The 15124-nt window shown below is 32.9% G+C and overlaps 2 protein-coding genes across 2 annotated transcripts; both read right to left on the minus strand.

Moving 5' to 3' along the window:
• Positions 1-750: 750 nt before the first annotated feature.
• On the minus strand, positions 751-3727 carry LOC108460814 (phosphatidylglycerophosphate phosphatase PTPMT2-like). The gene is made up of 6 exons (XM_017760477.2): positions 2865-3727; positions 2385-2507; positions 1840-1933; positions 1670-1752; positions 1483-1572; positions 751-1399 (listed from the first exon to the last, which is right to left on the minus strand). Exons 1-6 carry the CDS (start codon positions 3063-3065, stop codon positions 1046-1048), a joined length of 945 nt encoding a protein of 314 aa, XP_017615966.1. The 5' UTR covers positions 3066-3727; the 3' UTR covers positions 751-1045.
• Positions 3728-4443: 716 nt separating this feature from the next.
• On the minus strand, positions 4444-6309 carry LOC108460300 (tubulin alpha-3 chain-like). The gene has a single exon (XM_053022365.1). It carries the CDS (start codon positions 6103-6105, stop codon positions 4756-4758), a length of 1350 nt encoding a protein of 449 aa, XP_052878325.1. The 5' UTR covers positions 6106-6309; the 3' UTR covers positions 4444-4755.
• Between the last annotated feature and the right edge of the window lie 8815 nt (positions 6310-15124).

Below are 15124 nucleotides of genomic sequence, written 5' to 3' on the forward strand. Positions count from 1 at the left end.
GACCCTTCTGAGTTCTGTGTATGAAACTTGGTTGTCCTTTTGTTGTAGTCCTTTTCTTTATAAAATGAAAATGTGAAACTTGAAAAATAAGAGCGCTTATTATTTAGTTTTCAACGATTGAATTGAACCGTACTTGAAATATTTTAAGTTTAATTAAAATATATGCAATAAGAGTTTGAAGTTTCAACTAAACTTATTGGGTCAAACCATTTACTTGATCCAATAGATTCACTTAAATTAAATTCAACTTAAAATAATATTTTCAAATCTAGGTTGGATTGACTAGTCTTGGATTCTATTTAATAAATATTAATATTTAAACTTAATTATAAAAATTCAATGTTAATTTTTTTTAATGGTTGTTGATTAAATTTTAACTCGATTCATATGGGTCTTGTTGCTATTACCGGAGAATGTGAGTTTGAATGCGCTGAAATACATTATCCTTTTATCTATAAATTGAGAAGAAACTATTAATAGTTGTAGACTTATTAAAAAAATATATTTTTTTTTCAAGGATAAAGTTTTAATCAAACAAAATCTTTCTAGACCGGGCTTATCCAACACAACCCATAAACTAAAATAGTTCCAAATTCAAAGATATGGTCCATGACAATTAAAAGAAATTTTCTTTTGATTATTCTTTTCATTAGTAAAGCATTTTTGTTCTTTGCCTAAAAGACAAACATTTCACAAATTTGGAAGACTTTCACCATCTTAAACAATTAAACTTCCGTGGTAATTGAAGCATTTTGATGAAAAATCATACCAACCAATATCAATAGGCAGGTTCTTCCTCAATCTCTATGCCTCAAGAAAGATTGGAAAACTACACTTGCTCTCTGTCTCTCTTACATGAGCGTCTCAACTTGAGTCAAACAGGAATCAAATATCATACATACATACATACTCCATTCTCTGTATAACCCGACCAAAAATGAAAATAACACAAAAGCAAACACAATGCACTTTGGAAAAACAAAACTTGAAACGTTGATACAAAAAGACACTCAATTTAACAACTAGAATTGATGGATACCAACAATCAATAAACCCGAATGTCAATACCGAGACTGCTCAATAGCTTCCTAGATGCCTTTTGTTCCGCACGGCAACGTAACCATAGGCAAGAAAGCCTGGTCATAGCTGCTTGACTAGCAAACTGCAACCTGCCAGCTAGGCTTCCCTCATCCAACATCTTGTTACTTAACACATCTGTGTCAAAGCTAGCGTCATACCCATCAAGGTCCGACTCTGTTACAACAACTACAGAGCCATCATCGAAGACCGCCGTATCCTGTTTTGCAGCTACAACTAGAGTTTTCTTTATTATCATTGAGCAAGAGTCTCCACAGATTCCATTATTATTCACCTTGTGAAGATAGTAATCTTGAACAGCCTAAAATTAACAGAAATAGATTATATGAACCACAAAAGTCCCAAAAAATAATCTGCCAAATCATCAAGATAGATCTCACATACCTGCTGCTGTGCAGGTGCCAGAAGGACCCTAGGTCTGATAGATCTCACATACTCATAAGCTGCATCAGGAGTCATATGCCTATGTTCCACCTGTTTTTAATATATATGCATATAATTTTAAGAAAAAATAAGATTAATTCATAAAGTAACTCAGGAAATTGATTTTAGGTTTTTACTTGGTGCATACCAAGTAGCAGAGAACAATGGTTGTGCTGCGTCCTCGACCTGCCTTGCAGTGAACATACGTAGTCTTTCCAACAGATGCATTCTCTTCATAGAGCCGAAAACAAATGAATGTGTTACTAATTAACAGAAAAAGTTAACACTCACTAACAATAAAGGCCAGAAGACATATACCATGTATGAAATCTACAGCTTGGCAAATATCAGCAAATGACGGAGCAAAAAGATAATCCCTTGTTGGAATCACCAAATGATGAATATTGTGTGCCTACCGGAGTAAACAAGAATAAAAATAATGAATATTTGAGCTCTCAGGCATATCTATGACTGAACTGAAAAAAGGGTTTCAGATGGAAAGTAACATGCAGCATTTCTGAAATTCTTCTGCACTGAAAGAAACATTGACCACCTTCAACTGTGCATTGGAGATAAAAAATAAATCCCATTGATTCCACTGTTCTTATCATACCTAAAATGCACACTAGTACCTTGAAAGTAAAGATGAAAAGGTGTTCAACATAAAGGGCTCCTTCTTCAACATCTGAAATTCCCACTCACTAAAAGATAGATCAGATTGATCAACTTTTCAAGGGTGAGTAGTTATATCTCCAATGAAACCGCTATTATCGAAAATTTATAATTATTTATTTAAACATGTATCATGTTCAGACTTTTCATCTATAGAATCAGCATAGATGCTAACATAGGAGCACACTCACATGATACAGCGATGTTGGGACCAAAGTCTCGTATGGTTCATTCAAGGTCACAACTCCAGAGACACCAAGATCCTTCAACCGGGGAACATCTGCTGGGAAAGGTACGGCACCTAACAAAATAAACTGAATTCAAGGCAGTGAGAGAAAAAGGATTCAACAGATACCATAAACATGCATATTCAGCATGATTCACAGCCTAACAAAGAAGTAATCCATGGCAAAGTAAGCTAAAAATAAGGACTTAAACAGATAACCACAAAGCCATACAAGCAACAACATCCAGCTTCAGCATAATTTAACATTCAAGTGAAATTTCGGCCAATCTATGAGCCCTGGCAAGCCTAACAAAAAGGATTCCAGAAAAGCACTACCCCCTCCCTTCCCTTGCCCGCTAGAGACATAACTTGCAAGAAAAAATACTTAAATAATTCATAGTTTTGCAGCAAAAGAACTTGCATAAAAAAGGGTCAAATATTATACCTCATCAACTCTATCCCACCATCTAAATTCAGACTGGATCTTGTTCCTTACAAGATTGTACAACAACGTTGGGTAAAAAAGGGCGCGTGCTCCCGCTCCCACCAAAACCCTTTTTGCGTCCCATACAACCAATCTATCTTCACACAATTGACTCTGATCTTGATCCTGCTGCTCCCCTTCTTTCAATTCCTCAATATGCATCTCTTTTTCTCTCTCTCTCTCGAATTAATTCACAAAGATGCAGACACAAAAAAAAGAAGAAGACAATTTACCCTTGAACCCTAAAAATTACACACAACAAACTCAAATTAACAAGAAAAAAGGTACCATTTAACCTTAATTACCCAGAATTGGAATCTACAAAAAAAAATTAACATGGAAATCAACGAAAAACAAGGACGACAATCAACTAAAACAGATGAAAGCTTTAATCAAACAACAATAATTAAGATCTTCAAGCAAAACCCGACTATGGAAAGATGAAAACATGTTTGACCTGGAAATATGCATGATATTCGAAAATTAAGAAAGAAAAAAAGAGAGAAAATGTTAGAGTGGCGGTGAAGAAAATAAAGAAGAGATGTCGAGAAAAAAAGAATCCTGAATTAAAGGATTTAAAAGACAAAGCATTAATTTTGGCCCTTTTCTTGCAGAGTCAGTTACTATATTTCTCTCGCTTTCCCTTTCTTCAACAAACTCTGGAAAGTAACGCTAATTTATATTTCTATTTAAACTGTAATTATTATCTAATCTCCTTAATTAAGGAAACCAGCAAACCTAACGCCACTCTGGGATTTTCTTGTAAAACGACGACGCTGGGAAGACAACTTTCGTCCTATTCTTTGTGTGATCACGACGGCACCAAGCTCGTGAACCAATAGTAATTGTTGGATTTTATTTTTCTCTAACTATATTTTATTTCGATAATAATTGCTGACAAAATGGATGACGTATAATTAATATAATTTAATCTCCACAAATAAAATTTGATTTTGGCAAGTCATTTCAATAAATATTGTTATGAAATAAAAGACAAATTGAATTTAGCTAAAACATATTATTTTAATATAGACGAGTATATATATAATAATAAAATATTTATAACATATATATATATATATAATAAATTTAATCTTATATTTTATATTTGTAAATTAAATTTATGACATATTCACAATATCAAATATATTTATTAAAATTCATATAAAAATTAAATAAATAAAGACACCCTCGTATTAATATTTTTAACATCAACTTATATTGTTTTATAAAATATTAAATGTCAAATGCGTAGGAGTCAAATAATATTTAGAATATAGTATTAGTAGCAGTAATTTTCTTTTCACTTTATTGAAAAAAACATTTTATTCAAAGTTAATATAATTTTCTACAATAATTTGTTCCAGTAAACACTAATGTCGTGTAGTTATTAAATTGGTAGTTGGATTGAATTGATTTATTTGTATTTTGGAAATAGTTGGCTGCTATGATTTTTTTTTTTGTTCATACGATATGATAATAAAAGAATTTTAACCCTAAAAAAGAAAAGAAATTAAATAAGAGCCAATCGAGCAATGGGTTGTACCTAAAACAATTATTGTGTTTTTTTTTTTTTTTAAATATAAATATCACTCCGTTGATAGCATAAAAAGGCATTAGACAAATCTTACAACATGAAAAACAGAACAATAGCTTGTAAGGCTATTCATGTTCTTATGGAGCATCATAAGTAAAAGACAAGCATTTCTAACAACAAAAAAATGACAAGCAAACATGACTAAATTTATTCCATAGGCATAATTTGAGAAACCTCACACGAATAAGAAAGAACAGGATACCCTCACAGGGTGAACCCATCATCTTCAAAATAAATGATATTGCGATAGTAGCATCAATATTCTTCACCTTCGTCTTCATCATCTCCACCTTCAGCACCAACTTCTTCATAATCCTTCTCAAGAGCAGCCAGATCCTCACGGGCTTCCGAGAATTCACCTTCTTCCATGCCCTCTCCAACATACCAATGCACAAAAGCTCTCTTCGAGTACATCAGATCAAACTTGTGGTCAATGCGTGCAAACACCTCTGCCACTGCTGTGTTATTGCTTATCATACAAACAGCTCGCTGCACCTTAGCAAGATCTCCTCCAGGGACAACAGCTGGGGGCTGATAGTTAATACCGCATTTGAAACCAGTTGGGCACCAGTCAACAAACTGCACGGTCCTCTTCGTTTTGATGGTAGCGACAGCAGCATTCACATCCTTGGGCACCACATCTCCTCGATACATCAGGCAGCAAGCCATGTACTTGCCATGCCTTGGATCGCACTTAGCCATCATGCTTGAGGGCTCAAACACAGCGTTTGTGATCTCAGGAACTGATATCTGTTCATGGTATGCTTTCTCAGCTGAGATAACAGGCGCATAAGAAGAGAGCATGAAATGGATCCGAGGATATGGCACAAGATTGGTTTGGAACTCTGTAATGTCTACATTAATGGCTCCATCAAACCTTAAAGAAGTCGTCAAGGACGATATGGTTTGAGAAATCAGCCGGTTCAAATTGGTGTAAGTTGGCCTCTCGATATCGAGGGATCTCCGGCATATGTCGTAAATTGCTTCATTGTCCAAGAGCACGGCCACATCTGTGTGCTCAAGAAGGGAATGAGTGGACAGAACACTATTGTAAGGCTCCACAACTGCAGTTGAGACCTGAGGAGAAGGATAGATGGTGAACCCGAGCTTTGATTTCTTTCCATAATCCACCGACAAGCGCTCCAACAACAAAGATCCAAGACCAGAACCGGTTCCACCGCCGACAGCATTGAACACCATAAAGCCTTGCAGACCAGTGCAGTTATCAGCTAACTTCCTAACTCGATCTAGGCAGAGATCCACAATTTCCTTCCCAATTGTATAGTGGCCTCTGGCAAAATTATTAGCAGCATCTTCCTTGCCGGAAATAAGCTGCTCAGGGTGGAAAAGTTGGCGATAAGGGCCGGTCCGTACTTCATCGATAACAGTGGGTTCCAGATCAACAAAGACAGCTCTAGGCACATGCTTTCCCGAACCCGTTTCGCTGAAGAAAGTGTTGAAAGCATCGTGTGCGACGCCCATTGAGGTGTCGCTCGGCATTGTTCCATCGGGGTGGATTTCATGTTCAAGACAGTAAAGCTCCCAGCATGAATTCCCAACCTGAATCCCAGCTTGGCCAATGTGGACGCTAATAATCTCTCTCATCTCTCCCTTCCTCTTTCTTCCTTTACTCGAGAAAAGTAAAGATCTGGAATTTAGAAGACCCGATACGGATGGATCTGAGTTAAATCTGATCGGATCTGATGCAGGTTTGTTAGGGAAAATGGAACGGAACTATGAAAGCAAAGGATAAGGAGTGAACTCAACTGAAGGCTGAGAAGGTGCAATTATACAAAATATCCTACTCATCCACTGTTGAAATATATTAGTAAAAGTACAAACTAGAATCCTCTCCATTTTACTTTTCCTATTAAAAGTAAATTAATATTTTCAGTTAAAATTTTACTTATTTATATTATTAAAATTGATATAGAAACAGAAATTATCATATCTAAATATGTTTTGATCCGTTTTAACAATAAAATAAATAAATATTTTAATAAAAATAAAATATAATTCAAGATATCAATGCAGTTTTGGGTTTTATGCAAATTCAATTCTTTAATGGTAGAAAATTCTAAATGACATACAACATTTCTCAACGCTAGGCGCATAAATCTCACTCGGGATGCGTGAAGGTAAAGTAAATCGATTAAATCTACATATCCGATTTTATATATTTTGATTAAGTTTGTTATTTTAATTAAACTTATTTAAAAGTCGTGAAAATAGTTAGGTCATGTGGATCAACCACATTTGTAATTGAATCCGCCGATTTTATCTATGCCGCACCATGTTGCGGAAGCTACGTTTAATAATAACTTATTTTTAAAATATTTGTTAAATTTTATTTAAAGATTTTTTGAAAAAAATTAAATATTAATTTTGATCTACCATTGACATTATGGAAAAAAAATATCCTTGAATAAATATATGTTAATTTTGAAAAAAAATGAAAATATTCAACATAACATTGAATATTTTTCTAAAAACACTATAACATTAATAAGTTTTTTTTATATTTTAATCTTAGTTTTTGTGATTCAATTTTCAAGAGTGTGAAATAGTGATTCAAGATCACTAAATTCAACTAGTGAGTTCAAAATTTTATTATTTAATTATTATTTATGAGTCAAGTATGATTTTAGAAGACTTTTGAATTAATGATTTGTGTTTTAGAAATAATTATTAGGTTAAGTAATTTCAAAAATAAGGTATTGAGACCTCGATTTCATAAACCAAGTGTAAATATTTTTATAAATATTTATGGAGTGTTATTGAGTTAATATTAAAGTTTCGTTAGAAAATTTTAACGTTTTAATAGTTAATTAATTAAAATGACTAAATTGAAAAAGGTGCAAAATTAGCTAATTAAACAAATAGTGATTAAATAGCTTAAGTGGTGAATAAGGGAGGACCAAAAAGGAAATTATACACTTATTAAAAGGCTGAAACGGCATGTGTAGGAAAAAAATCTTGAAATTGGATGATTTAGGAGCAAAATGGTCATTTGGGAAATTAAAGTAAAAAAACAATAACGAAATTGAAATCTAGACATTTCTTCATCAATCTTCAGTCAAAAACACCATAGGAGAGTATTCAAAAACTGGTTTTCATAGTTTTACTCCATGTAAGTTCAATTCTTGTTTATTTCTTATATTTTTTATGGTTTTGAGACTTTTACAATTTAGTCTAACTATCTGTTTCATTAGTTTTTGATTTCATGGGCAATTTTGAAAGTTACCATTGATGAGTGTTGGATGTTTATGATGAATTACCATAGAATTAAAGCTCTAATTTTGTTATGTGATGATTTTATTAAGTGATTTAAATAGAAATTGATTTTTAGGACTAAATTGTGAAGAATAAAAGAATTAGGGTTTGCTATTAAATTTCTATAAATCAAAGGCTGTAAGATAACTTAGAATAATGGAATAAATTGTCAATTGAGAAAAATTAGCTCCATTGATAGGATATTTGGCGAGGGACTAAATTGTAAAAATTATAAAAGTTAGGCTAATTGTGTAATTTTGAAAATTGAGGGGTATTTATTGTGAAGTAAATTGAAATTGAAATATATGCTAATGAATAAATAATTTTATATTATAGATCAAGAGCCCGCAGATCAACGAGAAAAATGAGAATTGGCATCTTAGTCCTTAACTATTACAAACTTACAATTCAACTCAGGTAAGTTCATATGGTTAAATTTTAATGATTATTTATTAAATTGATGAATGTTATAATGTAATTAGTCATATTTTTATTGTTGAAAATAAAATTATTGTTAAACTGTGAAATCAAATTGAATGTTTAAATTGAGCAGAATGCGGGATTGAATACAATCGTTTTATGGCTAAAGATGAATTGACAGATAAGACTATAAATCGGTTATGGCACTATAAATGTAAGACCATGGTTGGACCATGGCAGTATTTATATGTGAGACCATAGCTGGGCTATGGCATTCTGGTGATAAGACCATAACTTTGTTATGACACTATGAATGTAAGACCATTGTGGGGTCATGGCAATGCATATGTAAGACCATAGTTGGACTATGGCACAAAGAAAGCGATGTACTCATATCCATAAGCCGTTCTTCTATTCAGTAAGAATTGGTAAAAGACTTATGTGATAGAAATTGAAAGATTTATAATGTATGATTTATTTACAATTTAATTTATTATATTAAGTCCGGTAAGATTAATGTTTAACCTAATGAACTTGCTAAGCTTCAGTAAGTTTACTTGTGGTGTTTAATGCTCCTTATAGATTTACGAGAAATCGGGAGGTCGAATCAACACATCGAATCACACTATCCAACTTGCCAGTAGATTTTGCTAAGCTTACTATATTTTATATGGCATGTATAGGGTTTGAAATAGCTGAGTAAATGTTAAAAAAATTACACTTTGGTTATGTTTCAAATCAACTTGGTTTTTCATGTTTGGTATAAGTGTTGGTATGGGCAATGAATGAATTAATAAAGTATGTTAATATAGGTGGTTGTATATGTGAATTAAAATTATGTTCTAGGTTAGTTTGTTAAAATATATGTCATTATATGATCAAAATATGATAGAAACTGGTTATTTAGAGATTTTGTTATAACTTATACATGTGAAATTGGTTGTGCATAGGTTGATACTAAAATGGGGTGAGAAAAGTGGCCTTAAAATGACCTATTTTCGTTCACACGGACAGAGACACGGGTGTGTATCTCAGCCGTGTGTAACACACGGCCATACGCACGGGTGTATGGTTTGGCCATGTGTCCCCTGCACCTTAAAATTTCGAAACAGAATACTCAGGTTTTAGCACACGGCTTAGAATATGGGCGTGTGGTTGGCTATGTGACCCAAGTGAGAGAGTTACACGGGTAAAGACACGGGCTGGGACACGGCAGTGTGCCTTACATCAAATTCTCACACGGCCTAAGACACGGGCGTATCTCCTAGCCATCTGAGCCACACGGCCAGCCACACGGGAATGTGTCCCTTACTCTTAAGAAAAATTTTAAGATTTCGGGAAAAATTCTCTGAGTGTCCAGTTTAGTCCCGATTCACTTCTAAGGTGTATTTTTGGGCCTCAAGGGCCTATCTAAGGGACAATATGAGTTTTATATAATTGATTCTTGATTTGTATAATAAAGGTAATGAAATATTTGTAATTAGTCTGTAAAGTACGATAATGCTCCGTAACTCTGTTCCGACGATAGATAAAGGTTAGGGTTGTTACAGTTGTTTCATCGATTAAATTAATGTATTAAATAAAATTATTAATTTAGATCAAGATCGGGTGAAAAATCGAGGAAAATAAAAAATTTCCAAAATGCCCCTAAACTTTGATGTTTCTGCAATTTAGTCAGGTAAGTTCATGTTGTAACGCCCTCATGCCCGAGGCCGTCGCCAGAGTCAAGCTTGAGGTGTTACTAAACTTAATTCATCAATTTAACAGCTCAAACAATTTATTTTTAAAACTTCCAGACAAGCTGGCAATCTGCGTTATTGTCTCTTAAAAATTCATATCTCGAGTTTCGAAACTCAAAATCCAATTCCGTAAATTTTTCCTAAAACTAGACTCATATATCTATCTACTAATTTTTTTCTAGAATTTTTGGTCTGGACAATTAGTACAGTTTATTAGTTAAAGGCTCCCCTATTTCAGGGTTCGACTACTGTAACCCCTGTGTATTACGAATCAGATATCTCCCTGTACAGAGTTTCAATGACTATACCGTTTGTTTCTTATAAAATTAGACTCAATAAGGATTTCATACATGTAAAATAAAACTCCTAATTGTTTTTGTATAATTTATAGTGAATTTTTAAAGTCAGAACAGGGGATACAGAGATCACTCTGACCCTGTTCCACCAAAACTTAAATATCTCACAAAATATAACTCATATACCTATTTTTTTTCTTTCATATGAAAATAGACTCATCAAGCTTCGATTAAATAACTTATTCATCATTTAATTCCATTTATACTATTTTTAGTGATTTTTCAAATTCACGTCACTACTGCTATCTGAATCTATTTTATGATAAATTTTATCTATTTCATGGTTTCCATGGATTAGCTAGCAATTTGACATACATAACTCCAAATATGATCATGATTAGCCATTCCAATGGCTAATCATTATCAAGCATTTCCATACCACTCAATAACCATATCATAAGACCATATATACAAAATGATTATAATGCTATACATGCCATACCCAAAATATACAAGCCATTATGCCAAGATGGTATACGGATAGTGTGAGCGAGCCTCCGACCTTTCCCGATTTCCGAGCTGACTTGTCAAAACTACAAGGAATGAAAATGAGGGAGTAAGCATAAATGCTTTGTAAGTTCACATGCAAATAGCAAGTAACATAACCATATAAGCAAACATAAAACATCATTTGCATAATCATCACCAAGACATTCATATCATAATTTCATTTATCATCTTACCATATTGTTGTTATATTGAGTTTTCAACCCGAGGGTTAAGTACATACCTGTTCAAAGTATCCATTTCACAACACTTACCAAAATGTCCCTTTCATCTCGAGTATTCCTCCATTTGAGTAGAACTTTACCCGTTGAACACATCGGAATATAATTCGGATACATGGAAAGTCTGCACATAAGTGCCACATATGTAGCCAAGCTACCATATAACCTGCCCATAAGCGAACTCGGACTCAACTCAACGAGCTCGGGCGTTTGCATCCATAAGTGAACTCGGACTCAACTCAACGAGTTCGGACATTCGCATCCATAAGTGAACTCGGACTCAACTCAACGAGTTCGGATGCCCAAATATCCCAGTAACATGTCATTTGTATCCTAATCCATTCCTAAGGTTCAATGGGACCTTTTTCCCAATCATGTGTCTCAACCATCTTCTACGGAATGCCGATACTGATACTCGGTAGTATTTCACATTTTCCAAGTATATCACATAATTTGACATATTATCAAACAATTATCACAAGTATAATATTTCATAATAATTATCATATCATTTAAATAACATTAAAACATTTAAAATAATAACTATGTTACCAACATTTACATATAAACTTACCTCGTATGCGAAAATGGCTACTTTTATCATTTCGTCCACAACTTGGTATTTTCCCTATTTTAGCCCGAATTTCAGTTTTCCTTGCTCTATCATTTAAAATATAGTCTAATTAGGACTCACATTATTCAAATTGACCCAAAATCATATTTTAGAAAAATTACAATTTTGCCCCTAAACTTTTGCATATTTACACTTTTGCCCCAAAGCTCGTAAATTAAACTTCAGCCTATTTTCTTATGTTTTATGACATGCTGATCGTTTTTCCCTTCTATAGCAACATCAAATTCTCACTCTAACATGTACTTATGACTATTAGGTATTTTTACCGATTAAGCCCTTTTACTCGTTTTCACTTAAAACCGAGTAGCACAAGTTGTCTAACATAATTTAAAACCTCATATTCTATCATAAAACACCGAAATACACAAATTTCACCTATGGGTATTTTTCCAATTATGAACCCTAGGTTGAATTATTGCTAGCATAAGCTAAATCAAGTCTGGGACTCCAAAACGTAAAAACATTAAAACGAGGCTAGAACGGACTTACAATCGAGCTTGGAAGCTTGAAAAACCCTATACATGGTTTCTCCTTGCTATATTCGGCCATGGGGTTGAAGATGGACACATTTGGGTTTTAAAATTTGTCTTTTAATTCATTTTACCCCTAAATGACCAAAATGCCATTTTTACTATTCTTTAAATTTTTACCCTTCCAAGCCCATTTTTGTCCAGATTTTTTTATACATTGGTCAAATTACTCTTTAAGGACCTCTAATTAATAATCTAATTCAATTTTATGCAAAATACTTCTAGAACACAAGTTTTGCAATTTATTCAATTTAGTCCCTAACTTCAAATTAAGCACTTTATGCATAGAATTTCTTCACGAAATTTTCACACAATCATGCAATCATATCATAGACCTCAAAATAATTATAAAATAATTATTTCTATCTCGGATTTGTGGTCTCGAAACCACCATTCCGACTAGGCCTAAAATCAGGATATTACACATGTATTTAAATTGTATATTTATATGTTTTAAATTGAATGTTGTGTATGTGATTTGTGTAAATTTTCATGTATGAAATTAATCACATATCTGACGATGATCGATAAATATTAAGTTCCGTTTGAATAAATGAAATTCGATGGATATCGGGTTCCCGAATTGGTTGTGGTCCTGCATGTGTTGCGAACACACCACAGTTTCAAAGAGCGTCCCGTTATTAGCACTTATGAGCTTTCTGTTATATGGTTCTTACGAACTTCCCGTTCATAGCTCTTCGGAGCATCCTGATTGGTTGTGATCTTGCATGTGTTGTGGACACACCGCATCTCCTATGAGCGTCTTGATATATGGCTCTTTGGAGCATCCTGATTAAAGGCTCTTTCACGAGCTTCCTGGAATATGTCTCTTCGAAGCTTCCTGATATTGACTCACTTGAACTTCCCGATATTGGCTTGTATGAGCTTCCCGTATACAGCTCACATGAGCTTCCTGTTATATGGCTCGAAAGAGCTTCCCGTTTATGTGCTCGTATGAGCATTCCCGAATATAAAATGACGGGTTTCAGATTTGTACACTTCGTATGTACTATCCGTGTATCCAACTCGATATTTTAAAAGATTCAACGGGCAAAGTTCTGACATGAGACAACATGAAATTGAAATGTACTATACCAGTATATACCCGAAATATATGGAATTTATATATGAATACAAGATGTGGAAAGTTTATGAACATGGAAATTTGATTATTATTGAGCTCATACATGTTTCTTGATATTTATACGAAATACATAGAAATGATGGTACATGATATATTGATATAATGGAATGAATGATATATGATTATGAAGATATGGTAAGAGAATGATATGTATCACGATATTTACATATATGAATATTTTTATATGACAATACAAGGAAATTATGTAAGTTGAAACGAGTAATAGACTCAAGTGTGACATGTTGAGAAAATAAGATTATCAATATTGAATTTACATGAAATATGTTTAAAGACACTAACAAATGTTGTTGTTTGATGCTTAGGCAAGTGTCAAACTATTGGTTAAATGGTAATATGTTTATTTATATGATGCATTTAAAGGGTAAGTACTCAAATGAAAAAATGCTAGTGCTTATGAAAGAGTGGTAAGGTTTAAGTTCTGTAATTTCTTATGAAATGACTTATCATGTGATTAATTCAAAAAATGTTATGTTTAAATGCACTAGCTTGTGGCTATGGTTGAATGATATGTTTATGACTGGTGTGTTATGCATATGGAATGAATGTGGAAAGTAAAGAAATGAAAATGAAAATAAAGAAATTTGGAAGAGTTAAAGTTGTTTAAAATCGTACTATGCTAGGAATAATATGTATAAGTGATGCTGTGGATTTATTCACCTTGTGAGTTATTGAATATAACTTCACAAGTATTGCGGTGTCAATATTGGATTATTCTTGATATATATAAATTTCATATTTGAAATAAATTGATATGATTAAAGTTTATACGAGCTTACTAAGCATTCATTGCTTACGTAGTTGTTTTTCTTTACTTTCCAGATTATCGGAAGCTCAATCGAGTTGGAAGTTTGTCGGAGATATATCACACTATCCATCAGATCTATTGGTACTTTCGAATGTTTTGATTTTGGTTATAATGGCATGTATAGGTATTCTAGTTAATATTGGCCTATATGTGTTTTGTTAAAATTAGTCACTTATTTGGCTTGTGTGTTGGCACATTTTGGTTTGATGCATATTTGCCTTATATGATTGATGTCTGATTTGGTTTATGAATGTATGGCAAAAAGGTAAAATGTTAGCTAAAAGTGTAATTATATACATGTGTTTTGGGATGTGATGAATTGATCAGAAACCGGTACCTTAATATATAAGGTATAAATATATTTAAATATATTAGTATATAAAATACATTTTGGCACGAGATGGTATGTTTTGGTAGATAAGTGTCTTGGTTTGAAATAATGCAAATTAGCTTGGTAAACCTTGGGTACAATTATGCATATACATTAGTTGTACATATGAATATATTGAATACATGAACACACAGGGGCGAAGCTAGAAAATTTTTTTAGTGGGGGTCGGATGAAATTTTAATTTTTTATAGCTTATATTTTTATAATTTGTAAAGGATGAAATTGAATTTTTATAATTTTAAGGGGGGCCAAAGTGTAATTTTACCTTTACTAATTTAAAATTTTTAAAAATTTTCAAGGGTCTAAAATAAAATTTTCCATTTTAAGGTGGGCTAGGGCCTATGCCAGCCCCCTGGCTACGCCCCTGTGAACACACATGTTATAATCTGTCATCTGAGGTGCCTTAAAGAATATTGGTTGTATGTTAAGATATTATAATATAATTATTCAATTGAATAATCATTCAATGAATAGACACATCTTTTAACAATAAATATAATTATTCAATTGAATAATCATGATTCATTGTTAATAATAAAGTGATATAATTCTTTAATTTAAGAGACATAATTCATCTTTATTA

Source organism: Gossypium arboreum, chromosome 11, assembly GCF_025698485.1.
Source record: "Gossypium arboreum isolate Shixiya-1 chromosome 11, ASM2569848v2, whole genome shotgun sequence".
In the NCBI taxonomy this organism is placed as follows: Eukaryota; Viridiplantae; Streptophyta; class Magnoliopsida; order Malvales; family Malvaceae; genus Gossypium; species Gossypium arboreum.

What these genes read in the sequence shown, in the direction of transcription:
- LOC108460814 (XM_017760477.2), bottom strand. Translation starts at nt 3,065, where the DNA reads ATGCATATTGAGGAATTGAAAGAAGGGGAGCAGCAGGATCAAGATCAG. An exon ending in GGTGGGATAGAGTTGATGAG is followed by an intron (nt 2,508 to 2,864) that starts GTATAATATTTG and finishes CCTTGAATTCAG; the next exon opens with TTTATTTTGTTAGGTGCCGT. An exon ending in TGGCACCTGCACAGCAGCAG is followed by an intron (nt 1,400 to 1,482) that starts GTATGTGAGATC and finishes TGTTAATTTTAG; the next exon opens with GCTGTTCAAGATTACTATCT.
- LOC108460300 (XM_053022365.1), bottom strand. Translation starts at nt 6,105, where the DNA reads ATGAGAGAGATTATTAGCGTCCACATTGGCCAAGCTGGGATTCAGGTT.